Source organism: Argopecten irradians, chromosome 14 (genome assembly GCF_041381155.1).
Source record: "Argopecten irradians isolate NY chromosome 14, Ai_NY, whole genome shotgun sequence".
NCBI lineage: Eukaryota > Metazoa > Mollusca > Bivalvia > Pectinida > Pectinidae > Argopecten > Argopecten irradians.
In genome coordinates, this window is record NC_091147.1 from 10,895,127 (window position 1) to 10,911,993 (window position 16,867).

Sequence of the window (16,867 nt, forward strand, 5' to 3'; positions counted from 1 at the left end):
AACCAAATGATGTCTTGTGGGGTCAATTTGTTTTTATATTGACTTGAAAAGTAAATATCTTCAAGTCCGGCGTTTATATTTAATAAACAGCCAATTTCAATCAGAACAAGTCTCTGCTTTGTTTTTGCATGTATTTGGTTCAACAAGCTCGCCCTCACGACGGTCATGTATAAATGATAATTAAAATAACAATTTTAATGTACTTTATACATGCTAGGAGTTGTCGTTAAACGTAATCGTAAAGTAAGCTTTAAGTGTAAAAGTCATTTTAAAGTTCGCGGTTTTTTTTCGGTGATACAGAAGGGGGAGATGGGTAGGAGATTTATAATAGTCATTACGCATGCGCATCAGAGCTGCGACAGAGAAACAAAGAGAAGAAGGACGTTTTTCAAGGTCAGTCAGTTTTTTGATTTGTTACGTTTTTAACAAATTGAATTGAAAGCCGCCTCCACCCCCTCCTCCTTCCAATTTGGTTATTGAGATTCTGTATTTTTAATTTTTTTTTTGTTTTTTTTTTTTGCACAAGTTTTAATTTAAAGGTAGGTTTCGCCCAACCAAATAAATATTTTTTTGTGAAATGCGATAAGCGGAAGAAAAGATGAAAAATACATATTAAAATATCTCAATTTAATTTCTTTATGTGTTTGAGATTGAACAAATGTGTCTTGAATACAAAATTGAAGGAAATCCTTGATTTATTACGGTGTCCGTCAGACAAAATAATATGCAAATGAAGCTGCGATGGATTGTGTTGTCGAAGTTTGGCGCATGCGCATTGTCACGCACTAAAAGTAAACAAAATGGCTGAACGAAAGTGTGTGCGATGAAAAAAATATATCTGAATCGGCAACAAAGTGGAGGAAATTATAATGGATTAGTTAGCACCCTAGGATATCGATAGGGAATTAAATTCAGAGATGGCATGTAGCAATAGAAGAAACAGAAGCCACATCTCAAGCGGAACTTGCCGGGATCTGTTGGGACTCGTGTAACGGCATTGCACGTGGTGAGTTAAATTTCAACACATATGCCACCGCACAAACAGCCGCAGACTAACTACGTGTATATTTGGTGTACAAAGTTAGCGAGCGTATGATATGATATGTATAAACAGTCCCTCGCACTTCGATTTGTTGTTGTTGTTTTTTAACTAAACATGCCGTGGCAAGACTGTCACTTCTATCTGACATTTTGTTGCACGCTTCCGTTTGTTGCTGCGGCCTCGTTTTGGAAAAAATACGTCATGTTCTATGTAAAGCTTGACTTCGCTCTATTTTTAGAGGAGTATTTTCCTGGTCAAGCTAGGCAACTGACCACCCATATTGTTCGCTGTATGCATTGAAAATGATCTGAAGATTATATCTATGTATAGGATAAATTTCAATTTCGTAGTCTTTATATTTCATTGGGCGAAACCTACCTTTAAGTATTATGTTAATGTGTAATGTATTATGTGAATGTTTCTATAAAATGGGGCGTTTTTTATCCCTACCTAGAACCAAATGATGTCTTGTGGGGTCAATTTGTTTTTATATTGACTTGAAAAGTAAATATCTTCAAGTCCGGCGTTTATATTTAATAAACAGCCAATTTCAATCAGAACAAGTCTCTGCTTTGTTTTTGCATGTATTTGGTTCAACAAGCTCGCCCTCACGACGGTCATGTATAAAATACTAATACCGTTCAGTAACTGATTGAACCATTCACCGTTACACTGTATATATATATATATATATATATGTTTGAGTTACTCCCCTTATACTACACTGAATTTCAGAATCTTTGCAAGATTCAGAAATTAACATTAAAATATAAGCCACTTTTAATTTGCGATTTTACTATCACAAAACATATTCCAATACTAAGCTGAAAACGTTATTCAAGGAAGATCTTTATATTTTCTTTTTCGTTTTAAAACCGAAAGTGAAAGTGAAACGTTTCTGAGAAGTGTTGGCTGTACCACAATTACACAAAACATGGTATTGATTTTGTAAACTAAAGGATTCTTGCTTACTAGATAAATCAACAAACATTTTAAACGCAGAATATTGGATGGTTATTACATGTAAAACCATAGACTTTTGTGATGTACTTATTGTGTTTCGCCTTGTCAGCGATATATATAAACAGGTAGTCTGTGACCTTCCTAAGCCACCTAATTCAATGTGTAGTCGTATAAAGGTAAGTATAATACGTCACGTGTTGTTAGTAACCAACTGATTGTCATAATGTCTCATATTTTAGCTTTTAACGATATTTACATTATCATTTACAACAATATAATTTCTCTGTGGATAGATAGCGATGTCATGCAGTTAACCAATGTATTTAAATGTAAGTGGTGTGCACAGGGACCTGGCACGAATTTTTTTTAACCAATAGTATATATATGTATATTATAGTATCAAGGGTATGAACTCGGCGGTCGAGAAAAACGGACCTATTTTTTTAAAACCGTGATTATTTTAATAAATGGGTTCTATACAACATTGACGGATATCTTACCTTAAAGAGAAATAATTAATCTTTCCATTGAGTGCTTGATGAACAAAATTGGCCAAGTATTGACGAAGTTATGGCTTGATGAATCGGGAAATTTACGAAAAATATGCTAGGTAGACATTTCCCTGTCCGGTCGAAATGTCGTCTCGGCTCTAATGGGTACCTCAAAAACCAAGCCAAAATCACAAAATCTACGCTTGTGGTGGTAAACAGTACCCATAACTGTGTTCATCCACAATCTCCTTTGGAGGTGTCATGACCCGTACTTTGTAGAAACTCCATTTAAACATCGTGTAGCTCACTTACTTTAACCGTCACCGCCATGTTCATTTTTCTCTCGGAACGCTTCTCGACTTTACATATCGTGACTACATTATGCAAATTATGTTATGTTGTGCTTGTGGGTAAACTCGAGAAGCGTTCCGAAGAACAAATGAACATGGTGGTGACGGTTAAAGTAAGTGAGCTACACGATGTTTAAATGGAGTTTCGCGCTCAGCATTAAGGGAATAGGGCAACCGGCTCGCCCATCGTTAGTATAATATGACCGATTGCGTGTGTTGCTTGGTGTCTCCAGTGACATGCTTCAGTAATATACAATACAGCACTTAAAAAGGGCAAGAGTTCAGACTATTCCGCAGTTTCCCAAACACACACCATGAACAGGGCAGGCCGTCCTTACATGACCATGGCTGCTAATAGGACGTTGCTTCATTCAAACAAACAAGTATTTTGAATTATATTTCCATGATATGTACTGATGTACCAATGACATGTGTATGTTTTGATTGTTATAACGACTTTAAAATCATATTACTATATATATCCGGTCTCAGTCAATATTTACCGGTGTATTTACTGGTAAAAACTTGATATGATAATTGAAGATATTTTCATTTCAACAAATTTTATTGACAAAGATGTTACAGGTCAAATGGATTAAATAACAGGCAAAGCCTATATAAATTCTCTCCAATGGTGGCAAAAGTAATAGTTTAAACTTACATCAATTATAGATTTTATATTTAAGTTTTGAAATGAAATTTTACAACAGATAAAGGGAGATAACTCTTTTGCATACTCCATTCACATAACACACATAATACAAATACAGCTATTATTTTAATACAAGAACATGTTATATTACTAATTAGACCAAATGTTACTCAGATATTGACAAACAATGACCAACAGTCCATGTGTATATATATACACTTGTCATTGCTCTCAATACTGTTAAATTTCCTGCAAATAATTGAAAATATACATGTATATTCTTTTAGTAAGATAAGTGTATGCTGTATATAGAATAAAACAAAGTAACCGTATTAAAACAACCATGCTCAACAAAATACTCCAAGTATATCTTTATCAGAGGATAATTAGAGTAGAATTTATACAACGTTATTCAAATGTTGTTGGTTTTTTTTTTTTTTTTTTTTTTTTTTTAAAGAGAATCTTAAAATTTCAAAAGCTTATTTCAAAAACTTATGTCAAAAACTTATGTCATGGCTAATTTAAATCATATAGAGATTAAAACGTCTAGATTTACCTATATATAGGTGAACATCGTGAAGTAACTGTCTGTTTATAGTTTTATCACAGTCAGGACAGCCTTGAAGAAGAATATTGATATCAATATGGTTATGATTTGCATAACTACTAATGGAGGTGAACAGGGAAAGTCTATGTTGGTCATATAAAGGACATTCGAGAAAATAGTGGGATATAGTTTCATTTTCAAAAGAACAAGCACAAGATGTATCATCAGATAGATGGTCAGTATATAGGTGGGAATTAAGATTACTACACAAATTTCTAAGTTGACAAAGAATAATATTAGCTCTTCTATCACCTTCTGTTTTAAAAATTTTGGTCGATTCAATTACAACTGGAACATCTTTATTAAGTTGGTGTTTAAAGGCTGAGAGAGAAGGAGAGTTAAAGAGATTGTTATCAGAAGTGTTTATAGTGCGACACATTAGTGGGATGAAACTATCAAAATAATTATTAGTTCTGCATATTGGTGGATTAAATATTCTTGTTTGTCTGAGAGCATAGCCATTATTGTTTTGATTGTTAATGTTATTGAAAGGATTTAGGATATCTTGTAAGTATTGTGGTGATAGGCCATGCATTATTTTGTACATCATTATTAGTTTGTGTTTGTGTCTTCTTACTGATAGTGTTTCCCATCCAAGTTCTGTATTTTTATTGTGAGATATTCCAGACCTAAGTCCTGTAATAATTCTGGCTGCTTCTAATTGGACAGATTCTAAAAGGTCTTTTGATTATTGCGTGCAATTATCCCATATTATATCTGCGTATTCTAAGATTGGCCTAATAAATGCTGTGTAAATTTTAATTAATGACTGACGATTTACTTTATTTTTAATGTAACGAAGAATGTTTAATCTACTGTATGCTTTTTCATATATGTTAAGGATATGTTGTTTCCATGATGCATCGTCCTTTAGTGTAAGCCCTAAGTGTTTGTGTTCAGATGTGTCAGTAATTTGATTGTTTTGGAAGTTTATTGGGGGGCTGTTTTTGTTATGTTTTCTGGAAAATAGTACTGATTTAGTTTTGTTAGGGTTAAATTTGATGTCCCATGTTTTTGCCCATTCACTAATGTTAGAGAGGTCAGTTGTTAGTGCTTGAGCTGCTTGTGCTGGGTTTTCATCTATAATTACGTACAAGGAGGTGTGTCATCTGCAAAAAGTTTGATATTAGTTGAAAGATTATCAGTGATATCGTTGATGTAGAGGAGGAAAAGAAGAGGCCCGAGTACTGATCCCTGGGGTACCCCAGCATTTACAACCTTGAACTGTGAATAGTAGCCTTCTGTGGTCACTCTTTGTAATCTATCAGATAGGTAATTGTCGAACCATAGAAGTAAATTTCCATTTATTCCATACATCTGGAGTTTATGTAAAAGACCTTTATGCCATACTCTGTCAAAAGCTTTACTTATATCACAAAAAATAAATCGAAGTTCCTTACCCTGGTCCATATTGCTAACAATTTCATTATAAATAAACAATAGTTGATTAACAGTGGAATCACCTGGTATGAAGCCAGACTGATGCTTAGATAATATAGAGTTGTCCATTAGATAGTTGTAGAGATATTTAAATACTATTTTTTCCATTATTTTACTGAAACAAGAGGTTATCGAGATAGGTCTATAATTTTGAACATCATTAGATGACCCATTCCCTTTATATATAGCATTTACATTTGATTGTTTCCAACTAATTGGAATTATTCCTGAATCCAGAGTTTTATTAAATAGAAGACTGAGAGGGAGAATAAGTGAGTTACACAAATGTTTTACTATTTTAGGAACTATACCGTCTGGTCCAGGGGGTTTATTTACATTAAGATTACTAATTTGGTCAGATACATCTTGTTGAGTGATTTGAATATTAGTAAGTGAGTAAGGTATATAGGGCTGTGCTAACTGAGGTAATTCAAGGTTTGGTGAAGATGTAGAAATATAACTAAAATGATTATTCAGGATTTCTGCTTTATCATTGAAGATATTTTACTCGTTAAATATTATAAATACACCAAGGACCCAAACAATCGGTAGATATATTTTCATTTTTCTTTCCTTTTTCGTAATGTACGCGAAATCCATAAAGGAATCATTCAACATGAAAATGTAAAAGCGCAACTGTATCATACTCTAACCATGTGATTAACTCGATCTAAGTCAAGACATATTTATCGTTTCAGGTTTAAAAAATGGAGAATGAATGTGGATATTGCGGTAAGAAACCATTAAGTCTCCGGCGTTGTTCGGCATGTAAGGAAGTGTACTATTGTTCCCCAGTGTGTCAGCGATTGGACTGGAAAGGTCAACACAAGGTCAAATGTGAAGAAATACAATATCGCAGAAAGTTAGAGTATGTAAACGTATCAGATGACACTCCTTTTGTTCCAAAAAGAGAAAATAAAGGAGGAACTGTATTATACCCTACCAAGTCAATAGGTGGAAACGCGCAGGAAGTGTACATTGAACAAGAGAGACAGGCAGGTCGACACAATTTATATGCTTTGAGTGATATGGTATCGGGTCATTTGAATTTCTTTGCGGACATGGAGGGAGGAAAGAATAAAACACAACACAAAACATGTACTGTATGTGGGAAATTAGGCGCGGAAGTTAAGACTTGTGCTCGATGCAAAATGGTAGATTATTGTTCGAAAAATTGTCAAAAGAAAGACAGGAAAAAACACAAATTAGAATGTAAAGAGGCGAAAGAGGAAGATGTTAAAACAAAACCTAAAGGCGGATTCGGGCAGGAAACTAATGCTTCAGCGAAATCGACAAATGCCAATAGAGATACAAGTTCTCGTATACATTCCAAACCGACTGTGAGAGATCTTTCTGTCCGTCTATACGCTAAACCAGTGGCGATGGACAAGGCCAAGAGTCTGGCATGGAAGGCTTTCCCTGGGTGTAACATATTGGACTTTATCAGGGAGATTCCACCGGAACTGTTCGGTATGAGGCCACGCAGTACCTCTAACGGGGTCGTAGGATTTATATCACGGTTTCATGAGTATATTTTTCGACACTGCATTTTCCTACAGGTAACTTACCTTTTGTATTGACTAGGATATAAAAAACTATTATAATACTGTTAACCAACTTTCTTTCGGGGCTACAAAATTTCGCGATTTCTATTTCGAAACAAGTTCGCGAAGATTAATATTCGCGGTTTTTAAAATTAAATGAAAAATGGAGTACGAGTGAAATTACTTGGATCTCAAAATTCGCGAAATTACATCGCACGCGAAAGAAATTTGGTTTAAAGTATGTGTTCATTAAACCATGTTGCAAGCCATAGCCAAAACAAAAAATATATATTGCTACCTTTTAAACCGCATTTTTGTTTAAAATTCGATAAGTAATAATAACCCATCCTGTCTAAAGCATACAGCAGTATGCAATGATTAAATACAACATTTATTTTACCTTGGAAAATTCTATATTTATTCCATGCACTTAAATTGGGGCTCCATTTTAACATCTCAATACTCACCTGTCTTGACATGTCCTATTACATTATAAAACATGGTTGGTCACAGTTTACATTGACGATATGGCGAAGGATGAGTGGTTATCTTGTTCCGACATCTTATCACTTGCTTTCCTCTTTTAGGTACTGAGTTTGACATTCTCTTGAGCAGCTATTATCATAACTGGCTGTGGACATGAAACAAATGAACTTAAACCTTAGTACGAATGTATTATAAATTAGCACATATAATTGTTTGGTATTTTTTTTTACTAGTAGATACAATGTATACTCAAGAGAAACTGGTTTGATGATATCAGTCACTGTTATTTGATACAGATTTTATGGATGTCACGTGATGGTATAATCTCTTACTCCGTCTTTATATATTACATATGTCATGTGAAGGTATAATCTATCACTCAGTCTTTATATATTACAAAGTTGTCGCCTCTGCGGGTAAGTTTCGCCTGTTGTATAATGTGAACGGGTGGGGTGTGTTGCTTGGTGTCTTCGGCAACATTCTTAAGGGATGTAGCTATAAAAAGGGCAAAAGAGTTTATACTGCAGTTTCCCCAAACACGCACCTTGTACTTCACACACACGAGCTAACGTGTCATTCTCTGAAAAGTATGGCGTCACGCTCACCAGCACCTGACATAATAATCAATACCTACGTATATCCGCAACGGTAGCTACATGTAAGTCTGTAATATGGAAATACTGGGTACAGAATAGGAGTTATCGCAATAATTGTGTCGAAAGTTTTGGTTACTTGTCGAAATTAAAATAGACCACTAACTATCTACCATATCCGTTATATGTATACTCTACTTTTTTTTATTATTCACAGGACAAAGATGGCGATGAGGTATATGTTGCCTTCTACTTCGAGCGTGACGACCCCAGTCCGTATTTCCAGTGGGAGGACGTTGTTCCGGGACGGTACATCTGTATAGAAGATCCGTATATCCATCCCTTTAGGGACGAATCTGTGGGGATCCCAGTAGACAGTCCGTCTTCCGTTCGGGTGTTCTCTATTTAACAATGGCACTTTCAGTTTTGATTTTGTATGCCGTTCAGTTGTACAACTTGTTATTCGATTAGCCATGTGTAAGTAATGCTACTGTAGAAGAACAGGAAAAATACACATTCCTGTCGAGTGCCCCGACTAGGAATCGAACCTGGGTCTCCGGCGTGGAAATCTACGGCTCCACCGACTGAGCCTAAGATAACACTATTTACAAACCACACCGACCCGCTCCTTTCACACAACGAAAGAACTCCAAATGCAACAAAACTCACAAGGGAAATCGGATTAGGACAACACATTTTTCTGAAATCTTCACAATATTAACTTCAGATAAGGAGACACCATTTAAGAAATATGTTTGTGCACTCAAACTGGATGTGGATGAACTGTATTTGTTAATAATTGTATCTGTTACATTTTACCTACAAATTTGAGATTGTGATATTTAATTATTTATGCTCTTGAGAAAATAATATACGTAGATCGACGACGAAAAAAAAACATGATTTTACACCATTTTGATTTAGAAAAAGGAACCCTGCTTAACACCTCTACTGTGCAACATTAATTTCGGGGTCAAGTGGGAAAAGGTTCGCTAGGTGTGGAGCATATTCACGTTATCGTCTTGACGGATATACAACAATCGGAACACCTCGCCCACTTCTTCGAACATAGGCTCGGACTAACTGTATGGTGATCCGCCGGACAATGGCCAAATTACCGCTACCTGTAGGACCATATCGATATCATCGAGGGTTACCTCCCTTATGAAACATAAAGCGTTATTTCTGTCTGCTTCAAAGCTGTACCACAAAGAAGAACTTGAAACAAACTCCCTGATTTATACTATCTAAATTTGTGTTTTACAATACGTATGAGATATATTTATGAGAATGAACATGAATGCTCGAACAACAATCATCAGTCGAAAATATTTTCTTCTAACTATGAAATGTTTTAGAAAATTCATCTAACGGTAACCTTTTATGAATGGAATATATGACTTAATACATTATACTTCCTTGAAGAAGGTTCATAAATTGTACCTCAGTTCGCGCGTTATTTAAACCATTAAAAATACTTTATCGCTGACCAATGGTATTTTTTCTATTGTATAAAAAAACAGGAGCGGACGAATCAAGGTTTTTTTCCAGTTACAAAAGTTACTTACTTAACACCATTACCGTCATTGAAAAGTTTTAGCTTCTTATTTTACTTCAAAATAAAAAATGTCAGAAATAATTGATTGCTTTCCAAAAAAGTCCATAGCACTATGTCCTATATGGAATAAAGTATTGATTACGCGTGTACCATTTAGCAAAATATACTATTTTACATATTTTTTGTGTTAATTAGACATACATTAAGGTGAGTGAACACCATTTTTTTTCAGATTTAAGTATCGTTAATTCTCTGTCGGCACTGGAGCATCTTAAAACATATTTGTACCGAAATATTCATTTATTTGTGTGGTTACCAATCAGATAAGGTACTGGTTTTTTTCATATGAAAACGATATAGACGATAATCTAATTTGTTTACATGCTTCATCCGTGATTTCGGTCGCGTGGCATCATCAGTTCAATAAATATATCATTAAAAAATTAATTCTCCATAGCTATAAATTTTATTCCGCAAATAAGAACAGAAAATGATATATAAATACAATGTATATATATATACACACACGTGAAGATTTACAATCTAGGAAACTTTATCGTAATTATTACAAACTCCTTTTCTGATTTCACTTATCAGTCATTATAATCATAAATGTACAAACAAATTTACTTATACTGCAGCTATTAATATACCGCTAATTTCATTAATTTGTAATCATGGTTTTAAAGAATTTCATAGAATATACATAACCTTTTGAATGATATTCTCAATAATCATTTTAAGAATTATTAAAGATAAAACAATTACATATTACAAGACATTCACTTTTAACAAAAATGGTGATGTCCATTAAAAACACATTTTGAGTCCGATATCGCTGTTTAAAGTAGCAATACATAACGCATTCCTAGCATCAAAGTATCATAAAGACGCTAATTGATTACCACTTCGTGTTTAGTTTTAGTTTTGTGTGACTAAGTCATATTAAATCTAGAAATATACCTGTCTCTCCTATCCCTAAGGCCCAATAGTCCGAAGGTCAGTTAGTCCTAATGCCCGTTAGTGCGAAGGTCCGATAGTCCGAGAACAGATAATGTATTTGGAATTTATGCGAACACGGTACTCAAAATAAGACAAAATTCTTTGTAGTAAACTTGCTAAGATATAAGTTACCCGGAAAATGATATTAAAAACGAAATGTAGTGAATTTTAAAAATTGCGAAAAAGAGCATAACCTTGAAATACGTAAACGTTTATGATGTTAAAAAGTGTGTACATGTACTTTTAAAATATTTTAAACAAACTTTTTATAGCATATTTTCTCTATCATTCCTCCTAGGGTAGATTTTCTAAAGCAACTTTGCGAAAATTTCATGAACTTGTTCACTGGATCCCCTCCAATGGGCGAAAATGATAACGAAACATTTATTATTATCATACTACCGCTAGATAAAATTCAATTCTAGACATTTAGATACATGTATATACTTTTTTATTACATAATTTGTTTACACCAATCTATATATGAAGAAATATAATATTTTCGACTATTACACCGACCGTTCAATAAAACCTTGTTATATTGCACGGTTCGAAGATATATTGCACGCTTCCATGGAAACGTTATATTGCACGGTTCGAGATGTTATATCGCACGGCGTCAGGAACACCTGTTGTTGTCTAGTTTTGTGGAAAACTTCCGAGGAATTGCGAGTAACAGTGAGTTACGTTATTATGACGTCACAAAGGTTCACGCTCAATTTCGCGCTGGTTTTATAGATCTCGAATCAAGCACGTCATGTAGACGTTTACTGTACCGAGTAAAGGACGGACACGATGAATGTATTAGATCAAAAGGCTGCAAGCAGGTCTAATAATGTGATTACAGACAATAAGACATTCAAAGCGGAGTTACAACGTGACGTTCGTGGGCTATACATCAATCTTCAATAGGATATTAAGGGTTTTTTCCGTACGGTACGGTGTTGGTGATTTTGTTAAGTGATTGTCGTATTCGTTTTATAAAAAAAATATTCAACTGAAAAACTGGTGATTATGTAATAAAACAAATATTCCATGGTTACTGTGCTCTAGTTCATAATATTTACCCCTCGGTGATGGTAATCAACAAATGTTATATTGCACTCGGCCTTTGGCCTCGTGCAATATAACATTTGTTGATTACCATCACCTCGGGTTAAATATTATAAACTAGAGCACAGTAACCCATGAAATATTTGTATAATATTGTATAACTTTGAAATATAGAACGTAAACGGTTGAAAAATGAATAAACAACAAAGCCGTAATACGTTTCTTGAATTTTAATAGAAACAGTACCATTGTGAGTAATTATGTTACATTGACGACTCTAAATAACGGAACTGTTTCCCCTGGACCTTTTGAACCAAGGTCGACTGCTTGACCGTACACCGCCCAAAAGAGAGCGACTGAATCATTATCAAAATGAGGCAATTAATCAAATTCCTAGTTATGATTTATATACAAAATCAAAGAAACCGTCATCTATAATCCATGTACAGTAGATTTAGATGCAGTCGAGGAATAAATACCTCTTATCGCAAACTGTTTACATTGAAGCTGTTACCATGGGCGCCGCTATATTTTTCCGAAAGTAGTCCAAAATGGTTACTACTTACCTCCAGCCTAGTTTCGGAGAAAATGACGAGGTGATCCGATTGGGATATACAAGTCAGTAGGTGCAGCCGTTGCAGGATAAATAATTCGTTGTTGTTGTGTTCTTCTGTATATCAAGAAAATCGAACTGAGGCGATATCAAGAGAAAATCGAAGTGAGGCGATATCAAGTTTCTATATGCATGCGATATTGGTCAAGTTATTCCTCAACACATGCCGTCCGGTATTCTGTACATGTATCATCAGTCCATGGGTGGCTATGACGACAAAGATAGTAAGCCCAAGATAATCCATGGTTGTCATATAATGTTGTATTTGATAATATTAACGGTAAGCATACCATCGAGATTTACAAGACATGATTAAAAGTATATGACATTAACATTTCTTTAACTTCCTTTTGCTTTAGGGTTCATTATCGCGTCCAATGAACAACAAAGTTTTGTTTAGTATCGTATCGTCTCAGCATATTATAGAGATATCTGCCCTTGCTGGTAGGTATTGATTGTGACGTTATGTGTTTGCGATTGTAACGTAATACTTTTCGATGAAAAAGACGTGAACTGTGCTCACTAAATAACGACATAATAATCGATACATGCCCACAATGGAGCTAGCTCTGTAATATGCAAAGACGAATACGTTAGTAAGCGTGTACAAATATTATATACTGTGCAGTATTATGCAACAGAACGAAAACGAAACTGAAACTGAAAGAAACTATCAGCACGTAGATATATTTTTCGGAAAAAACAGGGATGTGGTCTTACAGAATTTGCCATTGTTGTAATGATAAATAAATATTTATTTGTTTACATTGTCATTATATGTGCAGATAAGAGCTTAAACAATTGATATTTATCTTCATATTTACGTAAATAATTATCACATCGATCTAGATATCATAGGAAACATATACAGGTTATTTATAACCACTTTCGATATATGCATGTATTGACATTTTGTATATTTTTAGCTAACATGACATCGGAATTCCAGAAAACATTTTCTGTAAATAGAAAACCGACGTAGATAAGTCGATCTGAAATAATAAATAGTTGGTAGTCGTATTAGCTTATCATTGCACCACAGATCGTTTCGGATAAACACATCTTGCATCTAGTTTACCAGTGAAGGGTGAGTACAATGTCATTATAATATACAGTTGAACACATGTGTGATAATTGTACTCTGGCGTGAGATTAAGTCTTCAGCTAGCTGCTAAAACTAATCATATGATTAAATGTAAGGTACATTGTATTTTGAGCAAAGTTAAGTTAGACAGTTATTTGTTACACTAGTTATTCAGAATAACACATAGCTGTCTAACTTTACTTTTGGCTGGGTATTTTGACAGCGTTGGTGATAGACTTAATGTATATGCTTATGTTACGGTAGACTTATATATAATGAGTAATGACTATTCGACATCGTCATTTTACACGGTGAAAATTGGTGTACAAAATTATAATAGTATGTCCTGTGTCTCCTTCGATTTTCGATTTTTTGAAATCGAACCAGTACTTAGTTGCTTCCTGGCCTGCCTCGTTGTTCCGTTGTCGATCTCCTTTTCATTTTCTTTGGCTCTACACAGATTGATGGTGTAATATTCAGGTTTATGGGTAAATAACATTTTTTACTCACCTCAATGTCATGGTTTGTTGATTAGATAATAATGATAATAATGATATCAAGGAAGTATAAAATCAAGTATTACCTTGCCTTATTTCATTTGCTCATATATATTGATATGGAAGTCAGATTGTGGTAATTAATAACGCTATAATTGTTTTTCTTATTAGTTTTTATACTAAATCCGACTTTCTGATTGGCAGATTCTTTTTCGTCTTGTACTATGAAGAAAAAAATTGGAAATGCCGCGAAAACCCGGCATTATTGTAGCGTCACAATAGAGACGTCGACGTTGCGTATTGATTTAGAAAAAAAATATGCATTAGAAAATCAATAGATTTGTACGGGTAAACGTATTTTGTGTTATCAAGTAGTCTGAAAAATTAGTTATAAGCATTGATGCAGCTATTTTCAACCTCATCGGGTTATGAAATAATTTGTTTTTGTAAATTTTTGTGAGACACGCTACGCGGATTCAAATAGTTCGCAAACAAAATTTCTTTCATACCCCGATGAAGTTAAAAAAATAGTGACATCAATGCTTAATCAATTCAATCATACAATATTTTCACAGTCTGTGTATCTGATTGGCTGAGTCCATTAACAAAATTACACTTTGATATTTGTGTTATATCCCGGGAACATCGACACAAACTTCCGAAAAGTAATGATTGTTAATCGCCATTATTATTGAAAATGTATACCGTCAAAAGAAAAAAAGACACGAATAATGACTAATTTGTGTCAATATTTATCTACTGGTTAGTGACAACACAAATTTTAGCAAAACGAAATACAAAACTTAAATAAAACGCCTACATGTGTAATAAATTCAAACTGAATATATTGATGAATGATAAGACCAAATCACCTATAATCAATACTTAGATTTACAATCTTACATTTACAGTTAAGACCATGGCAAATATCTGTGAATATTGTGGACTTCAAGCTTTGGGTCTGCCTCGATGTGCTAAATGTAAACAGGTTTACTATTGCTCTAACGAGTGCCAACGGAGAGACTGGAAGGCTAAGCATAAGAGCAAGTGCAAAGAGTTCCACAGTCGCAAGGAAAACGTCTTTTCACAAACGATGGGAAGACAATTACCAATGAAAAAGGAAAAAAGGCATGGCAACAATCCATGTTCTCCTAAAAATCAGTGTTACACAGATGATGATAAAAATAGATCGAAGACACGTGGCAAATGTGCAGAATGTGGAAAGACCATTTCCGTAACGTTTACATGCAGGCGTTGTCAAAAAGTGAACTATTGTTCGAGAATGTGCCTACGTAAGAATTGGAACGAACATCGATTGTATTGTACATCTATCGAGGAGGAATGCTACGAAATAATAACAACCGAGGGGTTCCGCAGGGAGGAGGCTTATGCATCAAGAGTTAACAGAAGGGCTGGATTCCGAAGGGCTGAGAGTCTTAGTCTGAAAGCGTTTGTCATGTCGTCCCTAGTACTCTACATCAGATATATCCCACGAACTATGGGATTTTCTGACCGACACTTTTCATCTGGACTTTTTGTTGGTTTTATATCTCGAATGCATGAACGCATTTCCAAGGGTATTTATTTGCAGGTAATCCACTGATTTATATTCTCTTTCTTGATACAAGCGTAAAACTATGTATATTTTAAACTGTACAAACATATAAAACTGTTTTCCTTATGAGTTAATACATTTTAGCTGCATTTAAATAATATTGTACCGTTTACAGGATGAAGTTGGAGACGAGGTACAGGTGATGTTTGCGCTAAAGAAAGATGTCAGGCAGGCTAACTTCCGGTGGAATGACGTAGTTCCGGGACGATTCCTCTGTATAAAGGGTCCATATATTGAACACTTTTCGAAATTGATGCTAGTAAATGACTTTTCCGCGGTTCGTGTTTTCGATGTTTAGCGAGCGCGGATGCAGGAGTATAATACAAATATTGACGATACTACGTATCTATTCCCCAAATTCGATATAAAAATCATATAATGATATCTAAAATCCAAAGCAATTTGATTCATGTTTCATGATGTACATGTACATAATCAGCAAAATATTCCGTGAGCTTTTATTCTGAGTAACACAGTTGTAAATTATCATGTATTTGTATTGACATTCGCCACACATCAATTCGTGGTATTTGGTATACATGTATACGCATTGAAATCACCTTTTTGTCACGAAAAAGAATGGTCCACAATAGAAATGAATACAGACACACTAATAGGAATAGTTTGGTAAGCTCGTGAAGGTGTTATATGTAAAATAGAACAATAGGTGGCATATCTCGGACTTATTCATTTTTAAGTTATTATGATATTGTGTTTCCCATAAGCTCACAATATACTGTAAATAGTATGCAGTAAACCATATACGATCAGTACTTTTATCCATTAATTTATTAACATATCAATCGAATCTCGTCGTGATCATAAATGTAGAATATAAAATTGTTTGATATAAATTTTCAAGTATACCAATATCATTGTTTTTATTTTCGCGAGATACTGCATCTGGTAGCGTTTCATAATTTAAAAATTTAAGAAAAGGATCGATCACGGTAGTATATGCACACTACAATGTAAGGGACAAGGAAGTAATTCCAACCGTGTGGACAAAACAAAATTGTCAAATTTTCGAACCACCCATACATTCTATTGTTAACAGAATGTTGTTTTTTAAATGCAGCAGTAATATATCCACACGCAGCAATCAAATGGTCATTTACAAAATATGAAATGCTATGATATTTACATGGAATCTTGTGACTTAATATAACTCGTAATATTTTGTATATCATATCATTATTTAGTAGAATCGTTCCAAAACATATTGGCCGTAACATAGATTGTAAGCGACCACACATTTCTTAATAAGCATGAACATA

The 16,867-nt window shown here is 34.3% G+C and overlaps 1 protein-coding gene and 1 long non-coding RNA gene across 2 annotated transcripts; both read left to right on the forward strand.

Moving 5' to 3' along the window:
- The first annotated feature begins 1,964 nt into the window (after positions 1-1,964).
- On the forward strand, positions 1,965-9,661 carry LOC138307242 (uncharacterized). The gene is made up of 3 exons (XM_069247884.1): positions 1,965-2,181; positions 6,244-7,104; positions 8,386-9,661. Exons 2-3 carry the CDS (start codon positions 6,253-6,255, stop codon positions 8,575-8,577), a joined length of 1,044 nt encoding a protein of 347 aa, XP_069103985.1. The 5' UTR covers positions 1,965-2,181; positions 6,244-6,252; the 3' UTR covers positions 8,578-9,661.
- A 3,545-nt stretch (positions 9,662-13,206) lies between these two features.
- Positions 13,207-16,866, forward strand: LOC138307248 (uncharacterized). The gene is made up of 3 exons (XR_011205953.1): positions 13,207-13,481; positions 14,887-15,566; positions 15,706-16,866. It is a non-coding gene; the product is annotated as an uncharacterized lncRNA (long non-coding RNA).
- The last annotated feature ends 1 nt before the right edge of the window (position 16,867 follows it).